This window comes from Aspergillus costaricaensis (assembly GCF_003184835.1).
Source record: "Aspergillus costaricaensis CBS 115574 unplaced genomic scaffold BO79scaffold_7, whole genome shotgun sequence".
NCBI lineage: Eukaryota > Fungi > Ascomycota > Eurotiomycetes > Eurotiales > Aspergillaceae > Aspergillus > Aspergillus costaricensis.
The window spans coordinates 869,969-893,623 of record NW_020291807.1 but is presented as its reverse complement, the minus strand read 5'-3'; the positions used below and the strand labels follow the sequence as shown (position 1 = coordinate 893,623).

Here is a 23,655-nt window from a genome sequence, read left to right as displayed (position 1 = left end):
CATGTCACATAAATCGGCTATACAACTGTCAAAACATTCAAGACTCAATGGACATATTCCGTAGTCTTAGATGGCCTTATGATAGTGGATGGTGTGACGTGACCCAACTTTGTGGGTGACGTCTCAAGCCTTAAGTCAACGTAAGGCAGTGTGAATTGCCAAAAACATCATTCTTGGGAACAACCAAGCAATACCTGCGTTAGTCACTCGAATCCTCGAATTCCCCACGCCTGTAAGGAATAGTCAGATGAGCCTCCTAATGTAAGCTGATTCAAAAGGCGGTGATGATCTGCCAGCGATAGAGTCCAACTTACCTTGATAGGCAGGCGGGGAGGGCGGCCTGATGTGGCAGTAGCCCCACCACATTCCCAATGGGGAAATAACCTAGGGGGCGGCGGATCGCATTGGAGAACGGCGGAACCCGTGCCTAAACAGTAGACAGACTCAACCACAATCAGACACAATTTCAGCATATCATCATCATGGCTGACGCTCAATTTGACAGTGCGCTGTAAGTGCTGCAGTTCTAGCTTTGCTCCAAAACTATGAAGCCTGCCTAGTCTCTGGAGGCGACCGATCCACGCCATCGACCCCGCTTGCTGTCACCCGCTGACCATCATACCTGCTTCCAGGGACCTGCTCCGGCGCCTCAACCCCCGCGATACGAAGCAAAACCTCCAGGCAATCACCTCCATTGTCCCCGATCTGACCGAGGACCTCCTCTCTTCTGTTGATCAGCCCCTAGAGATCCGCAAGTGCCCCAAGACAGACCGCGACTACCTCCTCTGTGACTACAACCGCGACGGAGATAGCTACCGGTCGCCCTGGAGCAATGAATTCGACCCCCCGCTGGAAGATGGAACCGTGCCCAGTGAGAGAGTGAGAAAGCTCGAGGTTGCCGCCAACGAGGCATTCGATGTCTACCGTGAGCTGTACTACGAGGGTGGAGTAGGCAGCGTGTACTTTTGGGACTTGGACGACGGATTCGCCGGTGTTATATTGTTGAAGAAGGGTGAGCGAATGCTGTCTTGACACTCCAGACTGGAAATGCATCCTAACATCCTGCTTTTATATAGGAGTTACGCCAGGTGCTAAAAGCTCTGGAGAATGGGACAGTATCCACGTCTTCGAGGCTACTGACAGAGCGCGCATGTCCCACTACAAGCTGACTAGCACCGTCATCCTGCACTTGGCTAATGAATCCGAGTCCCTGGGTGAGATGGACCTGAGCGGTAACATGACCCGTCAGGTGGAGGTGGATCTGCCCGTCGAGTCGGATGCGAGCCACGTCGCCAATGTTGGTCGGCTTGTTGAGGACATGGAGTTGAAGATGAGGAACTTACTGCGTATGTCTTTCCTTTGCGGCTGTGAAGCGAGTGTTGTTACTTTACTGGGCTAATTGCTAATCCAACTGTTCTTACAGAGGAGGTATACTTCGGCAAGGCTAAGGATGTTGTGGGTGAACTTCGGAGTAAGTGCAGGTCTAATTAGCTAGCGGGCAATTTCATGCTAATAAGCGGAACAGGTCTCCCCTCCTTGTCCGAGTCGAACAGAGATCGGGCTACCCACCTGGAGATGATCCGGTCTATGCACAGCTAGTCGTCTGTTTGTCAGTTAAGGAAGCCATTATAGCGTCGTTTTAGAGGCTGTTATTCATTTACATTTGTTGTATGTACTTCGAGCTCAAGGTTCCTGGGGATCCCAATATTACTCGTATACGATGAACTGCAGGCGTTATGTGATTGTGCGTTGTAAGTACCATTTTTTATGATGGCCTGGCTAGCCATTCCCACGAGCAACTCTTCATTGCATAATGCAAAATCAATTGCCAATACATTCAATAAATTTGGGTATCATAGACAGGCTGTCCGCTTAGCTCCACCTGCAACCACATGACAAGATATGGTACAGAACTCCAGATAGTAGAGCAATCACCATATTCGCCAATTCAACGACCAAGCCTTATCAAAATTTCGTAAATCATCCCAACATCAATGGCGTCTAATCGACCTCCATCTTCTCCTGCTCGCCCTCTGTCTTCGCTCCCGAGCTCACAGAAGCCGGATTGCTAATCCGCTCCACGAACTCCCTCGCAGCAGCCCACAGCTCTGCCTCCTTATCCTTGCCCACCGTATCCTTCCGACTGTTAAGCCAACTAACATCGAGCGGGTTCGATGATGCGCCCGCTACTCCACCACTGCTCGCACCAGGTAGATTCTCCGCTCTCGACGCTGTGTCCGGCGCAAGAATAGACGCCTCTTCCAGAGCATACACCTGACGACGGAGTCGAACATCAATAGACGAAAGGAGGGCGAAGTATTGCGATGTGGCCTCCTTGAAGCGGGCTTGGTGGGATGCGAGAGAATTGTCCGAAGGTGACTCGCCCGACCGAGCGTTGGTCAGGGCTTGAATTGCGAGACCCGCGGAATGAATTAGCTTGGCCACATCCTGTAGTGATTGGCGGCGATTAGTGAGGGTGGAATGAAGCCAATGACACAATATGAATATTGTAGTAGCGGGGATGTTGAGTATCCATCGCTAGGGAAGTAGCATTTCGGGGGTGTCGCGCGGGGAATAATCCCGGGCCTCTATTTCTTTTCTCTTAAACTTACCTTGTCTATTTCATTCAATTGCCGGATTCGATCCGCTGATGTAAAGACTTGGTCTGGCTTGCGGGTGTCTTTGACATCTGTCATTTTGTTTGCTCTTGGTTTTATTTCTTTGTTTATGTTCCAGGCTGCCAGCAGAAGGAAGTAGTCAAGTAGGAATGACAGGTAGAATTGGCGATGGAGTAACTACTCGATCTGGACCTTCAACCAACAAGCTCCGTCACGTGCCCACACAACCCGGGGAACTCTGCTTACCTCAGCCGGGGCCCGACGCGCTAGACCCGAAGCGCGATAGTGCGATATCAGAACTTCAAAACCTCCCGTGAATACTTGCGCGCCTCGTCCTGCCGTCACCCTGCTGGCACTTGCGACTCGCCATTTATCCCGTCTCATCCGCTCGCTCTCCTCTCTCTACGTCTGAGGCTACAGATTGATTTGTATCTGATCGTTTAAGCGCGATGTCTGCGCCAGGCGGGGCCCCCAGCCCTGCTCCCCGAAGTGGAAGCATGGGGCCCGGTGGTGGCATGTCTATGCCTCCTCAGCAGCCCATGACCAACGCCGGGCCTGTCACTCCGGGTCCTCCTGCGCCTCCTCCGCCGCCTCCCGGAGGTCCGATGTCGCAGCAGAATCTGAATCAAATAGTAAGTCATTAGTTTAACTTCAACTGTCTATGTTTGTTGTTGGGGTGTACTATGTTCCATTGCGTCATGTGCCTGTGCCTGGACTGCGATGTGATAGGGTGGTGTTACCCCGGTGTATGCTTTCCGCACATGGCTTGGTTATGATTATGAACTGAGTCAGTTGTGATTGTATTCAATCTTCACTAAAGGAGTATGGGAATGCCTACATTTGCTAGTCCGGGCTTCCTCTTTGTCATCTAACATTGCCTTTCATCGTGCCGAGCGTATATTGCTACTACTGCGCATCATGCTGTCACATTGTATGTCAACGCTTGTACTAATGTTTTCTAGGTCATCGATTATCTTGCAAAGAAGGGCTATAGTCGTACGGAGGCTATGCTACGTATTGAGTCGGCACATCAAGAAATCGATGGCCGTCCTCCTATGCCCCCTCTTGGCGAAGATGCACGACCCAAGTACAGGATGGGTTTTGGTAAGTCCTTTTCGGTTTTGATGATACGAAACAGTGCTAACAGTACGTAGACTTGCTCAAGGTTTGGGTTGAAGACAACTTGGATCTTTACAAGGTAAGAAGCAGAGTCCTGCTCACATGTATCGGATCCATACTTACGTTCTCAAGCCTGAACTGAGACGTGTCCTCTGGCCGCTGTTCGTATACACTTTCATCAACATGGTATCTTCCTTCAAGCCGCAGGATGCCAAGCAGTTCTTTGATCTGAACAAGAACCTCTTCTTGCCTGAGCACACAGAAGATGTGCGCGCATTGGAGCCAATCAGCTTGCCAGAGCATGTGCAAGCCAATTCGACCGCCAAGCTATATCGTACAAACAAGTATCGTTTGGTTCTCAGCAACCCCGCCTTTTCGAACCTCATGCAATTCCTGGAAAGCAAGCAGAAAGAGGGTGGCTCAGATATGACTGCAATTCTAAGCAGTTATTGTACTATCATCACCAAAGAGCGTACCGCGGACGATAGATTCAGTTTCGCTGCGATGCTGGGCCAAACAGATGGTCAGACATTTCCCAGTGAAGATGAAGGCATTCCTGGTCACCATCCCGGCTCTGCATACACTGGAGACAACCCGAACATGGCGGGAACTCTGCCCAGGCTTAAGCTAGGAAAGCTCCCTCTGGAGCAAGCCCTCGAGACAGATGTTAGGGGCGAGCTGGCGGATGAGGATGCGAAGAACCCTCCAGGCCCAGGTCAGAACACTCTGATCCAAGAGTTTGACCAGATGATCAAGAAGGAAGAGGATGAAGAAGCTCCAACTCGTGCTGATATCCCCTATCCTCCGTCAACTGCTCGAGATGTGGCTATAGAGATTCAGAAGGTCAAGGAGAACCGCGACAGGTTCAGGATTGAGGGCAGGACTGGTGGCGTGGGTCCCGCTGTGAGCGTCTGCATGTTCACCTTCCACAACACTTATGATGGGTAGGTAACATGGTCTCATTGGTACTAGGCCTTGACTAACAATCAACAGAATCAACTGTTTGGACTTCTCGGATGATCTTATGCTCGTCGCAGCTGGTATGCAAGAGTCATACATCCGGGTCTGGAGCATGGATGGCAAGAAAATCCAATCGACCTACGACAACGTGGATGATACTCCACCTTCGAACTCCCGTCGTCTCATCGGACACTCCGGACCGGTCTATTCAGTGGCATTTGCACCATCGATTACCAAGACGGACAATGCCGTCGCCCCGACGAACGCTCGCTGGCTGCTTTCGTCGTCTGCAGATAAGACCATCCGTCTCTGGTCCTTAGACCTTTGGCAGTGCATGGTGGTCTACAAGGGCCATGACCAGCCGGTTTGGGACCTTCAGTGGGGCCCCTACGGTCATTACTTCGTTTCTGGCGGACACGACAAGACTGCCCGCCTGTGGGTTACGGATCATATCCGCCAACAGCGTATCTTTGTCGGTCACGACCAAGACGTTGACTGCATCTGCTTCCACCCCAACTCGGCGTACGTCTTCACCGGTAGCTCCGACCACACGGTCCGCATGTGGGCCGTTACCACGGGAAATGCAGTCCGCATGTTCACCGGACACACTGGCAACATCACTGCTCTGGCATGCAGCCGCGACGGAAAACTCCTCGCATCGGCAGATGACCAAGGATCCATCCTACTGTGGGACCTTGCTCCTGGCCGACTGCTGAAGCGCATGCGCGGTCACGGAAAGGGCGGAATCTGGTCCCTGAGCTGGAGCGTCGAATCAACAGTCCTAGTCTCCGGTGGTGCTGATGGCACCGTCCGCGTGTGGGATGTGACGGGCCCGGCTCAGGATCCCTCCCAGGGCCGTGTCGTCGGCGAGGGCGGCGCAGGCACCAAGGTCGACGGCAGCAACCAGCCAGCACCCAGCACTACGCAAACCTCAAGTGCGGTCGCCCCGGGTATGGGCAAGAAGAAGGGCAAGGATGTCGTGGTGACGCCCGACCAGATCAGCGCTTTTCCCACGAAGAAGAGCCCGGTCTACAAGGTGAAATTTACGAATATGAATTTGATCATTGCCGGGGGCGCCTATCTTCCTTGAGTGAGGGACGTGTATGCAATAGCGCCAGATACCCTCTATTCCTTTTCTTCTTTTCCGCATTGATCTTTATCATCTTTCTGTTCTTCGTTCAATACGATTTCCTGTCTTCTTATTCCACATTCATGGGCAGGATACTCGATAGCATGTGGCGTCTTTGGGGGCATTGACGGTGGGCATTGGTGTTGGTGGCGGCATTGTATTTAATCCAGGATGGAAAGATCCTACTACTAGTTACAATTTTTATTCCAAATACTCAATACAGCTACTTTGAAACAGCACATACCTCCTAGTCCATCACCACTTGATACAGCATGAAATAAACTCAAACCTATATTCAAGATCTAGTATAGTATACCATATTTATATCTTCTTAAACAACCCCCCAGCACCAGCACCAGCACCAGCACCAGTACCGCTCCCAGCCCCCTTCTTCATCGCCGCCGAAGCCTGCAAATCCGCCACCTTAGGCGGCAAAACCAACGCACTGCGATCATTCCTCTTATAAAAATCTACCAAAATCTGCGCCGTCTTTGCCGGTTGATCCTCCTGAATGAAATGGCCTGCTTCCGGCAGGACTTGTAGTTGGTATTTACCTGCAGATATCGATATTAGCATATCATCCACTCAACACAGTTTCAAAAGTAACCTAAGTAAATAAGAGGAAGAGGATGGGGGAATATACGCACCCTGCATCTGCCCAATCATCAACTCCTTATCAAGACGATCCGTCCCCGCTAGGAGGAGTAACTTCCCACCACGAGCATCGAGGAACTTGCGACTTAGCCCGACGAACCAGTTCTCCCAGAAGGGTTTCGTGGCGGAGAGATTAGTCCGCCAGATCCAGGGTTTGGTGGGGTCGGGGGAGTTGGGGTCTTCGTAGAGGAGGGAGGGGACGGAGACGCGGGCGGAGTTTTTGTTGCGGATTGTGCGCGAGCGGGTGCTTTACAGTTGGATTAAGTAAATGAGTGTGGAAGGGGTTGTTGCTTGATCACTTACTGCCATTCTATCCCTGAACTGATGGATGGGAAGCGCGATGGACGGGTCATGAGATAGGTTTCCATGCTTTGGAGGGCGTCCATGGCGGATCCTGTTTCTTTCTGTTAGTATTTTATTTTGTTTTACCTGTAATCTGCTTGGTGAGATGAGATGAGCGCTGGCTTACCCTCTACAACATCCAAAACTGCATATGCTAGTACTTTACTTCCCAGCTCGCCCTGTCTGGCTACATCCGTGATCACCGCACCACCTAGACTATGGCCAACAAGGACCAGATCGGGGAGACTCTCCCAGCCCATTCGGGTCTGGGTTTCGCGGACCACGAATACGAGGTCTCGGTTCAGCGTCTCGAGGCTTAGATCTAGCTCGATGCCTTCGTCCCCGTCTTCGCCTGAGGCGTGGGTGACTGCCGTGCTGCCGTGGTCGCGTGCATCTATGGACAAGATGCCGGCTTTGGGGATGATTTTGCGGATCTCCCCGGCGCATGCGGCGAATGATAGACCGGATGAGCCGGCGCCGTGGTGCATGACGAAGAGGGGACTGGAGGAGTCTGCTGGTGGTGTGAGGTAGACATGGTGAGTGATCTTGGTGTTGTTGGATGTGTCTATTTGTGTGAGATAGTGCTCCTGGGTGAAGTAGTCTGTCCAGGGAAGGGTTGTTTGTTGGACGGATCTGATAAGTGTGTGAGTTTGGTGATCGCTAGATAGTGAATTGTGGGGGGAGGGGCGGCGGTGTGAGGATATACGTACCCGCGTCCTGGCCTTGCAAACAGTTGTCTGCTGGGTGAGGGGACTATTGTCCCTGTGGACGAGGTCGAGGAAGAGTCATCGTCGTGACTGACCTCCTCGTCGAGGGGTTGCATGGACGGCCCGGTTGGCGGTTGGAGAGGCAGCTTGGCCAGTCTGGACTTGGCAAAGGATTTTTGCAGCTCGCTCATGAAGGCTGCGCAGCTTTACTGGGTAGATAGGTAGACGGGGTGGTGAATAGGATCAGCTCTAGGTTTGGAGGTGTGGATGTTGACATTGGAGAGGAGCTTGAGTCGGGAGTTGGAGCTGGAGCTGGCGAGTGGATCATGCGGTTGATGGAGGGGATGTTTAGTGGCGGGTGAGTAGATCTGGAGGGGAATGATAGGCGTATGTGCTGTTGGCACCACTATGGTCCAGATGTAGGATCTGTAGATTGGATATGGAGTTTTTTCATGTCACAGTAGAATATGTGTCTGAAGTATAAGAGGTCTTATAGAAAGATAAGCTGACGGAGGGTTGGATTTTGCTGCATACCAAGATGGCTGATACCGTACATACCGTATCGTATTGACTGATGATACTTGATGGTATTTTGCAGATCACCAATTTTTTTCAGGGATGCTTCTCCCAGTGGGTCTTCGATCTTATCAACTGGGGTCTGTATAGTGTGCAATTGATTGTCTATCCACAATTACACTTTAGATTATGGTCTAGATAATATAGATCAAGTATGCACCAGGATGGTTTCCCCACGGTGCGGCAGGTCAGCTGACCAGGCGTGTGCCTGATGGATCGACGCGCTAATTGTGTACTTCTTGCTTTTCTCTTTGTTCTTAATCTATTGATGTTTTCCCTCCGACTATACATTCAAGGAGAATTGTCTTCTCCACCATGCACCTATGCCTTGCAATTCCAATCCTGCCCATCTATTGTCTCACCTCCTCATCCTTACCATTGACTCTCCATCCTGCACCAGCTAATAGCGGTGATGATATTGTGTCCATGACGGTGACATAAGCCTGCCGTGACGTCACGGCTGAGCATTGCCGCCAGCCAGATGCCAGCCGGTGATGCTCGCAACCATCATGGATCCCCTTCTTGTGTGCTTTTGGGGCCCTCCCGGTTCCACTATCCAGCAATTGCCATGCCGTGACGTCAGCATCTGCCTCATGACTCTCTCCATCGGCATCCCGATCCATGTCGCGCCTTCGTTTCTTATCACGACCCATCTGCCCCCGCCCCTATCGTTCTTTAGCGCACCAGGGTGAAGAAAAGCACAATGGTGTCCCTTAAATTTAGACGAAGCGACGAGTCCGACAGGACCGGCCAGCAGCGCGATCGAGAGGATGAGCGACGACACGATGAGCCAGATGAGCGCACACGACTGCTCCCGCGCGAGCCTCCGGCCTATCTGAGCCCTGATGACCCTGCTGTGAGCTTCGCATAGAAACACCTCCCTTCAGTCGCAAGATGGCTAACACCTAGCTCGCCAGGTCTCTCCCTACAACCTCTGGGGCATTCGAGCCCTACGAGGCCTCTCCTCCCTCTTCCTCGCCATCAGCTTCATCTGGTGGACATTCCTTCTCGTCTCCCTCTTCGTCAGTCCACCCATGATGCACTCGCGCGGATCCGGATTCTTCAGTTTCGCCTATACGACCCTGACAACCGGGTACCTCCTGCTCGGACTCCTGTTCTTCGCTATCCCGTCCAAGCCCATGTCCGTGTCTGGTATCATCATTGCCATCTTCCTCCTCATCGACATGATCCTTACTCTAGCCGTCCCTCGCATCCGGCTTGAAGAAGGCTGGGTGGGAGTCGCATCGGTAGTCTGGGCAGCTTTCATCTCTCTCTATACAATTGTCCAGAACCACTCCGTGGCATGGGGTAAGCGGGAAGAAGAGGAGCGCCTGACAGGGCGGCCGGAAACCCGCCGTCCCCTGCGCGAATGGGTCGCTGTCCTCATTCAGACCGTCTTCCTGGTCATTTTCGCTATCATCGTCATCCTGTTTACCGCCACCCTGATCCTTCGTGCCCGCGATGCATCCCTCCCCGCCCCTGGCAAGAAATACTACGTCAACGGCGACAGCTACCAAGTCCACCTCCACTGCGTCGGTAACGCTACCCACAGTCTTCAGAATGACACCCCGACGATCCTCATCGAAGGTGGCGACTGGCCCGTCGAACACACCCTGCAGCCCTTCATCCACGATGCATACCAGTCCGGCCTCGTCCCTCGTTACTGTTACTGGGATCGTCCCGGCTTCGGCTGGTCCGACAACGCGCCCTCCCCCTTCTCCGCCGGCATGGCAGCAGATGCCCTATCTGAAGCACTCGCTCTCGCCGGCGAAGAGGGCCCCTGGATCCTCGTTTCGGCCAGCGTTGGTGGCATCTACAGCCGCATCTTCGCCAGTCGCCACCTGCTCGAGATCTCTGGAATCGTTCTGATCGACAGCCTCCACGAAGACTACCTCAGTAACATCGGCTCCCCGGGCCGCGGCTTCACGCTCTGGCTTCGCGGCATCTTCACCCCGCTAGGACTGGACCGTATCGCCGGAGCCATTTTCAAGGGACGCACGCGCGAAGACCGCGTCTACGGCCGCAGCTCCTACCAAACGGGGAAGATCGTCAAGGCGAAATTACAGGAGAACCTTGTCGCTGAGTCGATGACCTCCTCGGAGATCCAGACGGCCAGACACGTTCAGATGGCGGATACGCCACTCGTGGTGATCAGCTCGGGTATTGAGGTCCGGAAGAGTGAGAAGTGGGCGAAGAGACAGGAGGAGTTGACAAAAATCACGAAGAACCTTAAGAACTTTGATATTGTGAAGGGGGCGCCACATGAGGTTTGGCGCGATGTGGAGGGGAGGAGGGTTATTGAGAAGAGATTGGGCGAGTTGGTCAAGAAGGATGAGTAGGGATTGTATTCCTTTTAATATCACTTCTGTTCTTCTTTCCTTTTCCTTCATATTGTGTTCGTGTTTGCTTTCCCTCCTTTTCTCGGCTCGTGATATTCATGTCTCTTCACATATCTAGTCACTTTTATCTCCTACATAACGTGTTTGAAATCTTGCACGATCTTACGAAATTGACGATACATTATGTTGTTATTTTTCCATACTGTACTATATGTACCATATGATACGTACTCAGCTCCATCATTGTTTTATTTCCAAGTAACCCAACTACCCCCGAGAATATAGCATTGACATATGATAATGAAAGTAGCAGAGGCAAATCAATGCAAGTATCCCACGTATTGATAAATGGGAGTATAGTTCATATTCATGTGGCTTGGATGTACCATGCTATACTTTGTAAATATAATCCCCGATTTCCCCGGTTTCCCCCTTTCCCCAATTTCCATTCCTTGCTTCCTTCCCTTATTATTCCATGCCCTTTTCTCCGGCTCGTCCTCCGCTTTAGGTACACGCATGTGCGGCACGGACAAACGATTGTATATGTATTGGAAGTAGGAGATGATCGATATAGAAGGGTGCTGACTGAGACGTTGCGGTTGAGGTTGAGATTGAGATGGAGCCCGAGACACAGGGTGACATAGTAATGGACAAGCAGAAAGAGGTAGGATATAGAGATAGACGGACGGAGATTTGGGATAGGTTGGGATTCGGTCATCGGACTAGTCAACAAAAGAATTTCATTCTAGACTAGCTCCCTTAAACCTCTTAGCAAGACGTTCACTTTCAGATTTGGGAGACTCGGGCCTGGGATGAGAGGAAGAAGAGGTAGAGGAGGGGAGGGAACGTTTTCCGGGGTTGTAGGGCACTGAACGTGGCGGGTAAGGCTCGGGTGTGGGCAGCCAGGGGCGCTTAGGGGGGCGCTCACCACTTTCCTGAAGAATGGTCACCAGGGTAGCCCATCCAGAGGTGTTGATCAGCTGCAGGCCATCTGCGGGGGCACGTTGCGTCGCGACGCGGCATAGTAGGGCTTCTTCGTCCTGTAAGAAGGTGGGTGGGTTTGGTTAGGACGGTTTGCTCCTGAATGGAAGGAAGTCATGTAGGCGATGAGGGTTTACCTTGTTGAATGTCGACAGGGAGTGCAGGAAGCACAGCATGTGGAAGTCCGAGACGGCTCGGATTGCTTTGTCCGGGTCGCCGTGGGTTACTAGCTTCTTCGCCACGTGGATGAGCTCCTGGCTCTCGCCGATGACTTCGCGGTTCTCGATGGGGAAGCTGCTGTCGGTGAATAGGGGGGAGGCGTCCGTTGGGAAACCGTGTGTCAAGGTGACCAGAAGGTACTCGACGGGGAAGCTGGGTTTCGCGTTTTGCTGAGCGCTGATGCCGTACTCGTTGATCTTGCGATAGAAGACCTCGGGGATATACCGCGACTTGTTCTCGGTGTCGTCGTCCTCGGATTGCACCAGCATGACAGAGGGTTCTGCCGATGGTTCAACAATGTCCGCGCGGACCATCTCGACGGCCGCTACTGACGCCTGGTAAGCACTGATTGCAATGGCGCCCTCCTCGTCGCCACTCAGCACACAGGTGACAAAATTCGAGCCGAAGCGGCCTGTTCGGCTCCATTTCGTGGCCTTCGGGTGTTGCGCCTGCAACCGCGCCGCAAAAGCAATCTCCAAGGAGGACAAATAGTAGGAGTCGATGTGTCGTTTGCAGATCACCGAACCGTCTCCACGACCTGCGTCCAGTAGGTCCGTAAAGATCACGCCAATCCTCTCCAAACCACATAGATGTGCAACCTCGTCCACCTCCTTTTCGTTGGGCCATTCATGGAGCGTAACTCCATCCACCTCATCCACTTGCGGTGGCTCATAGATGGCCTGGACCACGGCTTTCACACCCAGCGGAACCTCCTTATACTCCTCATAGGTACCGTAGAGAAACCCTAACCTCTGAGCGCCCGATTTCCGCCAAAAGTCGAGCAACGAGTTAATGAGATCCGGCGAGGAGAACTCCACGTGGTCCACCATCCGGAACTCTTGAGGCTGCAGACTGATCGCACTCGGCTGGCACTTGGTGCAAATGCCCTCCGGCCACTGCGGGTGTCCAGAGGGACAGTCTCGCCGTACCCGATAATACGGCTCACTAAGCGGGGGCATGAACGAGCTGTTGAGTTCGGCTTTGTTGGTCGAGGCGTTAATTTTCCGCAGGTACGAGTGGAATGAGAGGTGTTTGATCTTCTTCTCCGCCAAATACTTGGGGTCGTAGGGCTCGAGCGGCATACAGTAGTCGCACATTCCCTTGGGGCCGTGTCGGCAGAACTTCGTATCCAGGCCTCGCTTGATCTTCCCATCCTTCTTGTCCAGCATATCATCTAGCGGCGATTGTTGCACCACGTCCCAAGGGTTCTTGATCGTGGCTGTAGGCGAGGTCGGCTGCGGAGGGCGGAAGGTTACCGTTTCGCTTTGGGGCACGGGAGCTCCATTTAGACGTCGCGAAGCTTCACCTGTGCTGGGGGTTACGTGGCCGTTGGCTGTGCCATTCTGTTGTCCTTGGTTTTCTTGGTACCCGATGAAGAGCTTATCGCCGTGCCTGACAGGAAAGAACCGAGCAGTGTTAGTAGCTATGACAGGTGACCTGGATCGGCGCAGAATCTGTCCAACATGCGGGTCTCAACTCACTTCAAACCAACTTTGTCCAAACCCACGCCATCTAAGCTGTTAAGAAGTCTTTCTTCACCACCGGTGCCGATGGGCCGGTTAGAGAGAGTGATAGATGAGGGATCGACGTTTGGAGGGAGGCGTTCTAGGATCTAGAGAGGGCATATAAGCACTCATTCGAGCTTTAAGTATTAAGCCATAAGGTATAGGGAACACACCTGTGGCTGCAGAGACGGGAACAGTTCTTGCGGGTTGACCGTCAACCGGAACTGGCCGTTGCGGCTTTCGAACCTCAGTACGATTGGGCGTGACGCCATAGTGGTGACACCCTAGCAAGAAGGGGTTGGACAGAATAGTAGAGTTGAATCAATGTTTGTGCAGCTTAAGTAACACATCAAACTCATCAAACTCATCAGATCATGGCAGTGGGCGGGGTGGGAAGAGAGGTAAGAGAAGTTGAACGAGAGAGAGACAGAGAGTTGAGAGAGCTTGGAGGAGAGCCGATTAAGGCGGCAGCGGAGCTCTATCGTCATTGCACGCCGTTACCGCCTGGTACCACCCCGCCGTCTCTTTTCCGCTGACAAATGGTGTATCTTTGGTAATCCAGATACTTCCCTCGTCAACGCATCCATAGCTTATTCATGACTACACATATTTCTAAGTCAAGAGATGTATATTTATATAAAGTTAAAAATGTATATTTATTTATTATGACTCTGTTCTATTTATATTATGGAAATAGCATCACAACAACAAGAGACCCAGTCCTCCGAATTAAACGCCAGTATCCAATCCAACCCGGTCAAAGCAAAGCAAGGCACGAATGAAACTGCAGGGTATCAAGTGCAAATCGATTTACATAATGGTGCACTTCTTAGGCAAACCACATGGTCCCTCGTTACTCTTGTCTGCATCACTCGCTCCCTGAGTGCCCTGACCGTTCTTGGCTGGCGCAGGCTGGGATTTCGGAGTCTGAGTCGTCTGTTTTTGCGACGCTGCTGCGGCCGCCGCAGGCTGCGACTCCGACTTGGCCTGCTCGCTACCATGTAGTCAAGCGAAGTTGTGGGCAGCAACGTGCTCGTAGAAGGCCTTGCCCTGGGCCTCAGCAACCTCGAGCTCGAGAGCGCTGGGCTGGCGGGAGCCGTCGGCACCCTGTAGAAAAGAAAACTCATCAGTATATTGTCGCTGATAGAAACGGTCCGGTGTCAGCTTTTGGGAGAAAAACTTACAGCAAAGGTACCAGCACCCCAGGCGCTACCACCGTGAACCTCGTTGAGGTTGGACAGCTGGGCGAAGACGGTCTTGTAGCCGAGAGGGACGTAGACGAAACCGTGGTGAGCGAGAGTGCTCATGGCAGCAAGGCAGGTGGACTCCTGACCACCACCCTGGGTACCGGTGGAAACGAAGAGACCAGCGTACTTGCCCCAGTAGCCACCGGAGGCCCAGATACCACCAGTGCGGTCCCAGAAGGCCTTCCACTGAGCGGGGAAGTTACCGTAGCGAGTGGGGATACCGAAGAGAACGGCGTCGTACTCAAGGAGGGTGTTGGCCTCAGCAATGGGGTAGCTGGACTTGGGGGGAGCGTGCATCTTAGCCAGAACATCGTCGGAGAGGGTCTCGGCGATCCTAGACGGTATAGGTTAGTCACCGGGACAATTGCGATAGAATTTCAGTTGCAGCTATTGACATACTGGAAGATGTCGGCGGAACCGCCAGCAGCCTCAATACCCTTCTTCTCAGCCTCGGCCAGCTTGAGGATGTGGCCGTACATGGAGTACTGTAGTTAATTGGCCCATTAGTCATGCGAATTTCCAGAATGTTGAAATGTCACCAAACGGTGGGATATCACTTACGAAGACGATAGCGATCTTGGGAGCCATGGTGATGGTGGGGGTGGTGGGGTGAACCTGGGAGAGAAGAAAGGCACAGAGGAAGAGGTTACTTCTGATGAAGAGGAAAAGAAGACAAGCGAATGGGACCGGCCATGGTGGCCAGACTTTATAGCCTCGAGAGGGAGGGGGGGAAAGGTACCTACTGTGGTCGAGGAGCTCCGCAACTCAAAGCAGCTTCTTCTCACTCAGCGTTTGGCAAGCATCCGTAATCGATTACTAGTACCGTTCGCCTGTTCCCGTACGGACCCTTTCTCTCTGGCACGGTGATTGGTCTGGATGTACCTAAAAGTGGAATTCCGGAGCCACTCGGCGTGATGCCATCCAATCAATCTTGATTGTGGAGCCTTACGGATCATTGACAAATGGAGCTCGGATGGACTCGACTGGCGCTGAACGATCTCTTATTCACCATCTCATAAGCCCCTCCTCTCATTTCCTCCCCGTGGGAACAAGCAATGGAGACACCTTTGGCGGCACGGGTTTGATCCCTCCTCTTTTTGGGAATTGAAGGGCCCCGGATAAAGATTAGGGAATTCTGACAATCTGCTTTCTCATCTTCCATTTATTAACTAGGGGTATCTGCTTGTTCTGTGAGCTGATAGTCATGATGTCATCTGGATAGCACCTAATCACTGTCGACTAATAGAGAGTCTCTCACATTCCTACTGTGGAATAGCTGCTCTCTCTTTGTTTGTTAGGGGTTGCTGCTGACGCTCACTTGGCCCTATTTACAGTGTACACACTAGATACACAGTAACCTAGTTGGAAATTGAGTAGCGGAAATCCGTGCACGGTCTGGCTAGACCATCCATCGACTCCCGTACCCAGCCCCATATTAGATTGTCCCAATGTCTCTAGTAGACACCATATTCCTAATCGAGCTAAAGCACCAGCTCTGCTTCATCATCATTCTTATCGCATATTCTTTCATTCAAAAATCTGTCTCCCTACTATGTATCCTCAGATACACGACAAAGACAATCCAAATGCAACCTTGATAGATCTAACCATGTATAAAAAGTGTAAACATGCCTCTCAGCTGGGTATCTCGACGATTTTGTAAACTCAAATCTGCAAAACAAATACAACCAACCCCTTTCACCTTCCACCATCATCATCATCTTCTTCTTCTTCTTCTTCTTCTTCTTCTATCCGCGTCCACGCCCCCGATACCGACCCCGCATGAAGCCCCCACCGCGACCACGCTCACTCCTCCACTCCCTCTCACGTTCCTTCTCCTTCTCCTGCTCCTCCCGGATCAAGGCCCGTTCCCGCTCCAGCTCCTCTTCGGTCTTCTCGACCCGGATTTGCGGACGGGGGAGGTTCTCCGACCACCGGGGATGAGCATCCACGCAGGCCTTGCCATCCGGACAAAACCCGGCCAAGTAGTATTGACACAAGCGCCGACGAACATGCCGCTTGGCACACAGAGGTCCCAGCTCGCAGAATCCCCGGTCGTAGTGTTCACAGGGGGGCAGACGCGCCTGCTCCCGCACGTGCTGATACAGGCAGTCATCGCCATTGGGACAGTAGCCGGACCGCGAGAAGGACTGGCATTCCGGCATGCGGCGGAGGTTGTATTCATGAAGGTACTCGCACTTGAGACCCTTCTTGCAAAGTCCCTTGAGGAAATGCTTGCAAACCAGCGATCCATGTGTGGTTGACGGTGCTAGTCCCGACGCGGTGGTGGTCGACGTGGTGACACGCGATGGGGTCGGGTGGCGATCGGGACAGGCTGGTCCCAGAGGGCAGTGACCTTCGCTGTAGGCTTTGCAGACGGGTACATCACTGGCGAGGCCGAAGCCGTAGCTCTGGCGGAGGAAGGGGACGAAGGAGAATTCATCAAAGCTCGGGTCGCGGGGGCTGTTGGAGGTGAGCACGCGTGATGCTGCATGGCTCACGTCTGCCGTCATGTTGATTGGTTTAGTGTTGAACGACAAGAGGGTACTAGGGAGGATAGAGAGGTAGAGCAGGAGCTTTTCGCTCGTCGACACGTTTGAGCGGAGGTCCTTGCTTTGTTTGCAGTCAATCAGATGACTGAGGTGGGCTAGGATATAGACCCAATTAGTGCCCTATTGCCTTGCAAAGTGTTTGGCACCCTCAGACACTTAGCATATGGAAGAGAGCAGACTTGAAGAATGATGAATGATCAGTCTGCATCGGAGGAGTCCTGACGAGCGACTCCGAGCCTTGAAAGGGCAGTATGTTGAAAGAGGAAGGCGGTGGCAAATACATTATGCTTATTCAGCAATTCCATTGTGGAAGTCCATCGAACCCCATGTAAATATTGGTAGAACGCATGAAGAACTGAAGAGCAGAAGAGCGTAATTCGAGTAGCATCTACTAGTTACTTCTACAGTGAGATCGGGTTGTTAAAACGGAATCCCTCGTTGATGCTTATTCCCCGCCCTTGTTTGGGCACAGTCAGCCATCCATGCTGCAGCGAGACGTACCCCGTCTTTCGTAGATGGTTGACGGCAGCCTGGGGGAGCGCCGGGCCCAGTTGCAGCAGGCCAATGGGTACGTTTCCCAGGCGCAGGCAAGCCTGGCTGCCCCTGCATACGAGCATTCCTACGACTTACGAGATCACATGGTCCGTTGCTCGATGGGTCTGACGCCCGACTCCCTGCTCGACTGTGAAAAGGATGCATGTTGTACGGTGTAACTTGGAACTGGGGAATAGCCCGGGCAGTAACCTAGTTCCAGTGAGCAGCACAACCTCAATGCTCACATGCTTCCTCCTCCCTTTTTTTCACTTCTTCTTCTTTTCTTGTAGTGAATAGCTTCAGCAACAATACCGCCGCGGTTGTCGGCGCTCCGGAGCGGCTCCTGTCGCTGGCGAGTAACGCGCCGGAGAAAAAGTGTACTTGACGCTAAGAACCCGAGGATTGTCTCACCCCTCCTCGTTCTCGGTGCCTATTCGCTCGGGGATCAAATGCAGATTCAGTATGGGTGAAAAGCTCTCCCACTCAGCATCAAGGTAATTGAGTCGCGGTCCTTCATGCGGGGATGGGGCGTCACTAGTCCTACAGGTTAGTCGTCCGCGGCTGCATCTCCCCCACAACCAACATTTCCCTCAAACGAGGGTGCAAAAGGGAAGGGGAAAAAAAAAAAATAAGAAAAAAAAGCAACGACGGTGGGAACTCTAACTGCAGCCATAAGAAAATAGTGGGCAAAAACTGCATTTTCCAACCCAGTCGATCCCCCAGTCCGATCCGGAACAACCGAGCGAATACTTCATAAGGATTACTGAGCATCTCCCCCATTGTGGCCAATCACTGCAATGCTGATACATCCCGGCAATTGCTCTGGATATATTGCATCAGCAGTCGATCGCTGAATTGACCTCTCCTCAGTCAGAATCAATAGTCCCGTGCGACGAGTCTATAATCTCATCGCGGGCTACTCGGGTTTTGGATAAAGAAGGCTTAGTGACAGACGCCACTGTCATTGGACTTTTGCGAGGTCTCGAAGCACCAGAATCTCACCGGAGAGTATCGAGAGGGTAAGACCCGGGCCTTAAAAACAAACCTTAGCCAGCCGCGTCCTCTGGCTGGTACACCAGATGAAGAGGGAGAACGTTCCGGGGCGGCCAATGATCAACACGATCGCTTGATCTGCTCCTCCGACCTGGGAACCTGGGACAGCAAAAGGCGGGGTGACAACGTTTGGACCGTGTCTGGGTCTGTGGCTGGTCATCATCAGATGCTCCCATCGTCGGACGTTGATCTGATTGACTAGCCCAGGTCACTGCTGATGGAGGAGGGGGAACCGACCGAAATAGGCCCCTAACCTTAGCAGCCTGCATGACAAAGCTGCATAGGATGTTGCCTGCAAATCGGCCGCATTGCAACCCTAGAAACGAGAATACGTACGTGAGTAGTACGTGGTAGGGTACAGGGAAGGGTAGTTGTAGAAAAAGCCAAGTACCTGGATCATGGAAAGAGTGGGATGATACTGATGTAGCCACTGCGTCGGGTCGACTCAAGTGGTTGTACGTGGTTTGGCCGGAGGAACGAAAGAAGCAGCTTTCGTTGTTGTCATTGTTGTTGCTGTTGCTGTCGCTGATGCTGATGCTGATGCTGCTGGTTCATCCTGGTTGCCTTCTTTCCTTCCTGCCAGTCCATCCATTAACAGCTCCGTTGCAGTGTCTCTCTCCCGGTGCTCCTGCTGCTCCTTCTGCAGATCAGAGGGTTTAAATTGCTCAAGACCTCAGCAGAACAAAAAGAAAAAAAGAAAACACCCACTGCCACACTAATCGTACGATCCCTTACCTTCTCCATACTCGCGTGGGGGGAGCAAATCAAAAAGTCCCCAATTCGCATCACCAAAACCAACAAGCACTCCCACACGTGACGCTGGCCATTCTGGGGCTTGTTCCATCTTTAATCCTCGCATCACGATCTTAAGCTTATTTTCCTGTATTTTGACCTCACATCCTGGTCCTCGAAGAGTCAATCTTCCCCTTCCTCTAGTTCTATTGCACCCTTGTTTCCCTCCCCCTCCTCCACCACTGCTGGCCATGTTCTCCGGCTCCTCCCTCTTTCCGCACTGGCGGCGCAAAGCAGCCGAACGCTCCAGTAATAGTTCCTACGAAGTGCCCTTCTTCTTGAATGCTGCCTATTATCCCAATTGGAGGATATACCGGAAACAGCCTCCGTCGGCCCTTCGATTGGGCTTCATTTCTCATATCTTCTACGCGTTTGCATGGTACTAGTAACCTCAAGTCGGCACCATGCTGATGGTCCCAGTCCATACACAGACAGTTGTTAACCAGCCTGCTTTCTTCGTTCACAGGGTTAAAGAAGATGGTACCGTTTATGTAACCAGTCCTCTCCCCTTATTGTGAGGGGCTGATCTCGCTGACAGGACATGCCTTGAATAACAGCTCAGTGACGAATGGGCCGATGCACAAATGCCCGTCGACGGCACTAACGGCTGCCTGCGGGCCTTTGCGCAACTGAAGCCGCAATATTCTAAAATGAAGCTCATTCTTTCAGTCGGAGGAGGCGGCAAGGGCAGCGAGAACTTCGCCCAAGTGGCCCGCAGTCAATCTCGCACCGAGACGTTTGCTCGGAGCGCGAGGGCGCTGGTGGACCAGTTTGGTCTGGATGGTATCGACGGTACGTGCGATGGATCCCAGCCCCTCCCCCCCTTATCATCATGGATGCGTCATGTCAGTATCTACTTTGCAGAAAATAAGGTAAAATTGTGTGCATGCCCTAAGGCTAACCAACCGTGTGCTGGCCCAACAGTGGACTGGGAATACCCCTCCGACCCACAAGAAGGATCGGACTATATCCGTCTGCTGGCGCGACTGCGCGAAGTCCTCCCGGCCCCGCGTTATGTTCTGGCCTCTTGTCTGCCGGCCGGTCCATGGGCTCTCCGCAACATCGATCTTTCCAAGGCGCAACTCTATCTCGACCTGATCAATATCATGGCGTATGATTTCTCGGGCCCCTGGGAGAACCAGTCGGGTCATCAAGCCCAGCTCTTCAGCAAGCATCCCGCAGCGATTTCTTGCCAAAACTCCATCTCCTACATACTCAACCAGGGCGTCGATCCCAAGAAGTTACTTCTCGGGATCCCCGCGTATGGCCGCTCGTTCCTGGGTAGCAGTGGAGCTGGTCAGCGGTATGTAGGCTGTGGCGGTGAAGACGGCGTCTTCGACTATAGCCAGCTGCCGCGACCGGGAGCCAAGGAGCATCACGACAGCAGTCTGGGAGCAGCATACTGCGTAGGCGGTGATGGCGGATTTGTCACATACGACACGCCCCAAACAGTTCAGCAGAAGGCGAAATTCGTCACCAAAATGAAGCTGGGTGGGCTATTCTATTGGCATATTGGAGGCGACGCGCGGGGACCGCGAAGTCTGATTGAAACGGGGTATAACACATTGCATGATATGTAGTTTTCCTTTCTATCTCATTGTCAGTATAGTTAAGGTCGGAGGCTCTTTTGTTCAAGGGAAAGCACGAGAGTGTAAAGACGAAGAAAAACAAAGGCCAAAAAGTTATACCAGGGGAGGGCATCCAAAAGGAGGCACACGTGACAGATTCTGTTTGTTTAGCCATTGTCATCCTGATTGATTGATCGGAAGAAAGAAAACAAGTGAAAAAGAGAACAATAAAAAGAAGAACGACATTCTTATGGCTTGTGTTTGGAACAAAACATAATATCTCGCTTAAGCATCCCAGCTGGGGAAGATGAGACAATCGTTGCATTCATTGATAAGCCCCTCCCTTTTCATAGGGGGGTGGTTTCACCATATGCAGTAACTAAGCAGTGTCTGTGCATCCGCGACTATTATTTGTTTACCTACCTATCTACCTACCCATCGCATCCTTTGTTTCACATTTCCATCCATCATTTCTGCTAATCATCGTATCCTGAAAATGAAAGTTACGAAACTAAAGTAGAAGATTATATCATAGATTATTACATATACTAAATATACTATACTATACTAAGTGACAATTACCTACCTACCTCGACCAAACCAACGATGACACAAGTCCAGCTCTCATCCCTTCATCCATCCATCCATAAAAGGCATATGGGAATCACAAATATCATCGTAAGCAGTAAATAGGCCATATATAAACAGAGAACAAACCATCAACCCTCCGCATAACACACATGTCTCATTTTATATCCCCAACAAGAGAGGATACAAGATCCATCAGTCCGTAAAAGCAAAAATACAGACTTTTAGTTTGAAGGCAAGACTGACTGGCTAAATTAACCGCCCAATGCCTGCGTCACGTTCAATTGAACCTGCAGTTTGAGCGACGCCAGCGCTTCTTCGATGTAGAGGAGCGGCTGGTTGTCGTAGATGCTTGAGTTGCCGGTAATGTCGATGGGGATCATGTAGTCCGGGTAGTTGCCTAGCATGCTGGCGACGGTGAGGGTGCTGACGTTGGCGGTCATGGGGACGGTGTTGTTGCCTGGGTTGATGGTGAGGTCGTAGATGAAGGCCTGGCCGATGCCGGTGTTGTTGACCTCCAGGTTGAGGGTTAGGTTGCCCTGTAGGATGTGGGGTTAGTTGGGATACTGGTATGGCGAATTGGAGGGAAGATGGGAGAATTGCATACCACGGCGATGCTGATGTCGGAGGGGTTGGGGATGTAGACGGTTCCTTTGGCGTTGGTGCCGTCTGTGTTGTTGGTTCCAATTGACATGTCCACGAGGTCAAAGCCGGAGAGCTTGTTGAGGCCTAGACCGGAATGTATGAGTCAGTGGGCTGTGAGAGTTAATTGTAATATATGGGGAATAGGTGAGCTCACCTGTTACCATGGCGGTCTTGTTGTAGGTCACAGTTGTCTTGGGTAGACTTCCCTCTTTTAGCTGGGGCTTGCCGTAGACGTTGAGAGGGAACTGCTCGTTCATGATGGCGGCCTTGCAGAACTCGGCAAATGCCGTTGCGTTGGTCAGGTTCGCACGCTGGTTGACATCGATGACAACGCCATTGTGGCCGTTGAACTGGGGAACCTGAACGTGAGTGAAGACGGCGGATCCCAGCAGGCTGATGGCTGCCGAGAAGGAGTAGAAGGTCGGGTGGAAAGAGCTGTTGGATCCAATAACCTGTAGTTGGTGGAGGTCGAAGGATGAAGGTGAGGGGTCACTGATGATCATTGATGTGACAGTCAGGTTGGAGTCATTGACTATGTGTTGAGCCTCCTTGGGGTATGCGACATAGACTCTGTTTTCCGAAACATGTCATGTAAGCCGGAGACCAGGAAATGGATATGGATGGGGGGAAGGCATCTATTGCCGCGAGAGCAAACTTACACAGGAAGCACCACTACAAGAACAATCACGATCAAGGCGATGATGTACACCCACCACCATCGCTTGAAGTGCCTAGCCACGCGAGCCCCAAAGCTGGGCTTGGCCGTGGCCGCGGCCACGTTAGCACTTTCGAACACTTCAGGCTTGCTGTCACCGGCCATCTTGGTTATAATGCGCCGCTATTCCAGGTCGTACTGAACCTCTCCTCAGACACAATGTACCGATGATGTCGGTGTGACAATGGCGGGGGCTTCTCCTTCCGTGAGGACCGGACCGAGGAATGTGGGATGGCTAGCACAAGTATTGTCTCTACGCAGAGACGGATCCAAGGACTTAAGAGACTTGATTGAAGTAGACAAGCTGCAATGAGGTCAGCAACGGACTGGAGGATACCAAGAGGAGTGCTATATATTCGGCCACCAAGGTGCGACAGCAGCTAAGATACATACCCACCAGTCTGGTCGAGGTCAAGTGACGGGCAAGTGATATGCAAGACCGACGATTGATAGGGTTGAAGAATGACCACGGAACCCAGGAGACCGAATCAAGGGAGGCAAGGGAGGAGAGGAGAGGAGAAAAACCCACAATCAGCCAGGACGAAGGAAAAAGGAAACAACCGGGTCTAAACCCCCCTGCTCGAACGCTAGGTAGCTAGATATATCTTCTAGATGTCCCCGGGAAGAAAGAGAAAAAAACACTAATAAAAGCTGAGACCATCACATGTCCAATTTCAGCAACCTCGATAGTCGATCAGGTCTGCACACCGCGGGTCATACTAGTGTACAACCAGGCTTGAGACGGCGCGGACGAAACATGCCGCTACTGGCCCTAGTAGATAGGAAGTGTAACGGCGTAGGTTGAGGGGCGA

At 52.2% G+C, this 23,655-nt stretch overlaps 11 protein-coding genes across 11 annotated transcripts; 4 read left to right on the top strand and 7 right to left on the bottom strand.

The window, feature by feature from the left end:
• Window positions 1–439: 439 nt before the first annotated feature.
• On the top strand, window positions 440–1,717 carry cap2 (F-actin-capping protein subunit beta). The gene is made up of 5 exons (XM_025688419.1): window positions 440–511; window positions 633–1,012; window positions 1,077–1,346; window positions 1,424–1,471; window positions 1,526–1,717. The coding sequence occupies exons 1-5, from the start codon at window positions 483–485 to the stop codon at window positions 1,597–1,599; spliced, it is 801 nt and encodes a 266-aa protein (XP_025542500.1). The 5' UTR covers window positions 440–482; the 3' UTR covers window positions 1,600–1,717.
• A 141-nt stretch (window positions 1,718–1,858) lies between these two features.
• On the bottom strand, window positions 1,859–2,754 carry BO79DRAFT_243924 (mediator of RNA polymerase II transcription subunit 11). Its single transcript, XM_025685327.1, has 2 exons — window positions 2,613–2,754; window positions 1,859–2,448 (listed from the first exon to the last, which is right to left on the bottom strand). Exons 1-2 carry the CDS (start codon window positions 2,694–2,696, stop codon window positions 2,002–2,004), a joined length of 531 nt encoding a protein of 176 aa, XP_025542499.1. The 5' UTR covers window positions 2,697–2,754; the 3' UTR covers window positions 1,859–2,001.
• A 257-nt stretch (window positions 2,755–3,011) lies between these two features.
• Window positions 3,012–6,050, top strand: BO79DRAFT_168985 (putative transcription initiation factor TFIID subunit). The gene is made up of 5 exons (XM_025679454.1): window positions 3,012–3,250; window positions 3,581–3,722; window positions 3,773–3,816; window positions 3,870–4,681; window positions 4,731–6,050. The coding sequence occupies exons 1-5, from the start codon at window positions 3,068–3,070 to the stop codon at window positions 5,785–5,787; spliced, it is 2,238 nt and encodes a 745-aa protein (XP_025542498.1). The 5' UTR covers window positions 3,012–3,067; the 3' UTR covers window positions 5,788–6,050.
• A 103-nt stretch (window positions 6,051–6,153) lies between these two features.
• Window positions 6,154–7,773, bottom strand: ppe1 (putative ribosomal protein/carboxylic ester hydrolase (Ppe1); the record flags this gene model as incomplete). The annotated part of the gene is made up of 5 exons (XM_025679453.1): window positions 7,533–7,773; window positions 6,950–7,455; window positions 6,784–6,874; window positions 6,474–6,727; window positions 6,154–6,380 (listed from the first exon to the last, which is right to left on the bottom strand). Coding segments are annotated over exons 1-5 (1,266 nt in total), but the record flags the coding sequence as incomplete, so codon positions are not given.
• An 808-nt stretch (window positions 7,774–8,581) lies between these two features.
• BO79DRAFT_236187 (uncharacterized protein) lies at window positions 8,582–10,619 on the top strand. The gene is made up of 2 exons (XM_025684555.1): window positions 8,582–8,961; window positions 9,023–10,619. The coding sequence occupies exons 1-2, from the start codon at window positions 8,809–8,811 to the stop codon at window positions 10,442–10,444; spliced, it is 1,575 nt and encodes a 524-aa protein (XP_025542496.1). The 5' UTR covers window positions 8,582–8,808; the 3' UTR covers window positions 10,445–10,619.
• A 179-nt stretch (window positions 10,620–10,798) lies between these two features.
• Window positions 10,799–13,571, bottom strand: npl4 (nuclear protein localization protein 4). Its single transcript, XM_025682279.1, has 5 exons — window positions 13,323–13,571; window positions 13,126–13,256; window positions 11,563–13,036; window positions 11,373–11,484; window positions 10,799–11,202 (listed from the first exon to the last, which is right to left on the bottom strand). Exons 1-5 carry the CDS (start codon window positions 13,419–13,421, stop codon window positions 11,195–11,197), a joined length of 1,824 nt encoding a protein of 607 aa, XP_025542495.1. The 5' UTR covers window positions 13,422–13,571; the 3' UTR covers window positions 10,799–11,194.
• A 236-nt stretch (window positions 13,572–13,807) lies between these two features.
• Window positions 13,808–15,099, bottom strand: pst2 (putative NADH-quinone oxidoreductase Pst2). The gene is made up of 4 exons (XM_025679452.1): window positions 14,958–15,099; window positions 14,796–14,881; window positions 14,334–14,730; window positions 13,808–14,256 (listed from the first exon to the last, which is right to left on the bottom strand). The coding sequence occupies exons 1-4, from the start codon at window positions 14,982–14,984 to the stop codon at window positions 14,155–14,157; spliced, it is 612 nt and encodes a 203-aa protein (XP_025542494.1). The 5' UTR covers window positions 14,985–15,099; the 3' UTR covers window positions 13,808–14,154.
• An 889-nt stretch (window positions 15,100–15,988) lies between these two features.
• Window positions 15,989–17,308, bottom strand: yth1 (cleavage polyadenylation factor RNA-binding subunit YTH1). Its single transcript, XM_025682278.1, has one exon. The coding sequence runs from the start codon at window positions 16,907–16,909 to the stop codon at window positions 16,145–16,147; it is 765 nt and encodes a 254-aa protein (XP_025542493.1). The 5' UTR covers window positions 16,910–17,308; the 3' UTR covers window positions 15,989–16,144.
• A 679-nt stretch (window positions 17,309–17,987) lies between these two features.
• Window positions 17,988–18,395, bottom strand: BO79DRAFT_77025 (uncharacterized protein). The gene has a single exon (XM_025689720.1). The coding sequence runs from the start codon at window positions 18,260–18,262 to the stop codon at window positions 18,023–18,025; it is 240 nt and encodes a 79-aa protein (XP_025542492.1). The 5' UTR covers window positions 18,263–18,395; the 3' UTR covers window positions 17,988–18,022.
• An 809-nt stretch (window positions 18,396–19,204) lies between these two features.
• Window positions 19,205–21,139, top strand: BO79DRAFT_236184 (glycoside hydrolase family 18 protein). Its single transcript, XM_025684554.1, has 4 exons — window positions 19,205–19,706; window positions 19,794–19,818; window positions 19,885–20,119; window positions 20,252–21,139. The coding sequence occupies exons 1-4, from the start codon at window positions 19,519–19,521 to the stop codon at window positions 20,905–20,907; spliced, it is 1,104 nt and encodes a 367-aa protein (XP_025542491.1). The 5' UTR covers window positions 19,205–19,518; the 3' UTR covers window positions 20,908–21,139.
• Window positions 21,140–21,737: 598 nt separating this feature from the next.
• Window positions 21,738–22,948, bottom strand: BO79DRAFT_141114 (uncharacterized protein; the record flags this gene model as incomplete). Its single annotated transcript, XM_025678241.1, has 4 exons — window positions 21,738–22,022; window positions 22,091–22,212; window positions 22,283–22,698; window positions 22,788–22,948. The coding sequence occupies 4 exons, from the start codon at window positions 22,946–22,948 to the stop codon at window positions 21,738–21,740; spliced, it is 984 nt and encodes a 327-aa protein (XP_025542490.1).
• Between the last annotated feature and the right edge of the window lie 707 nt (window positions 22,949–23,655).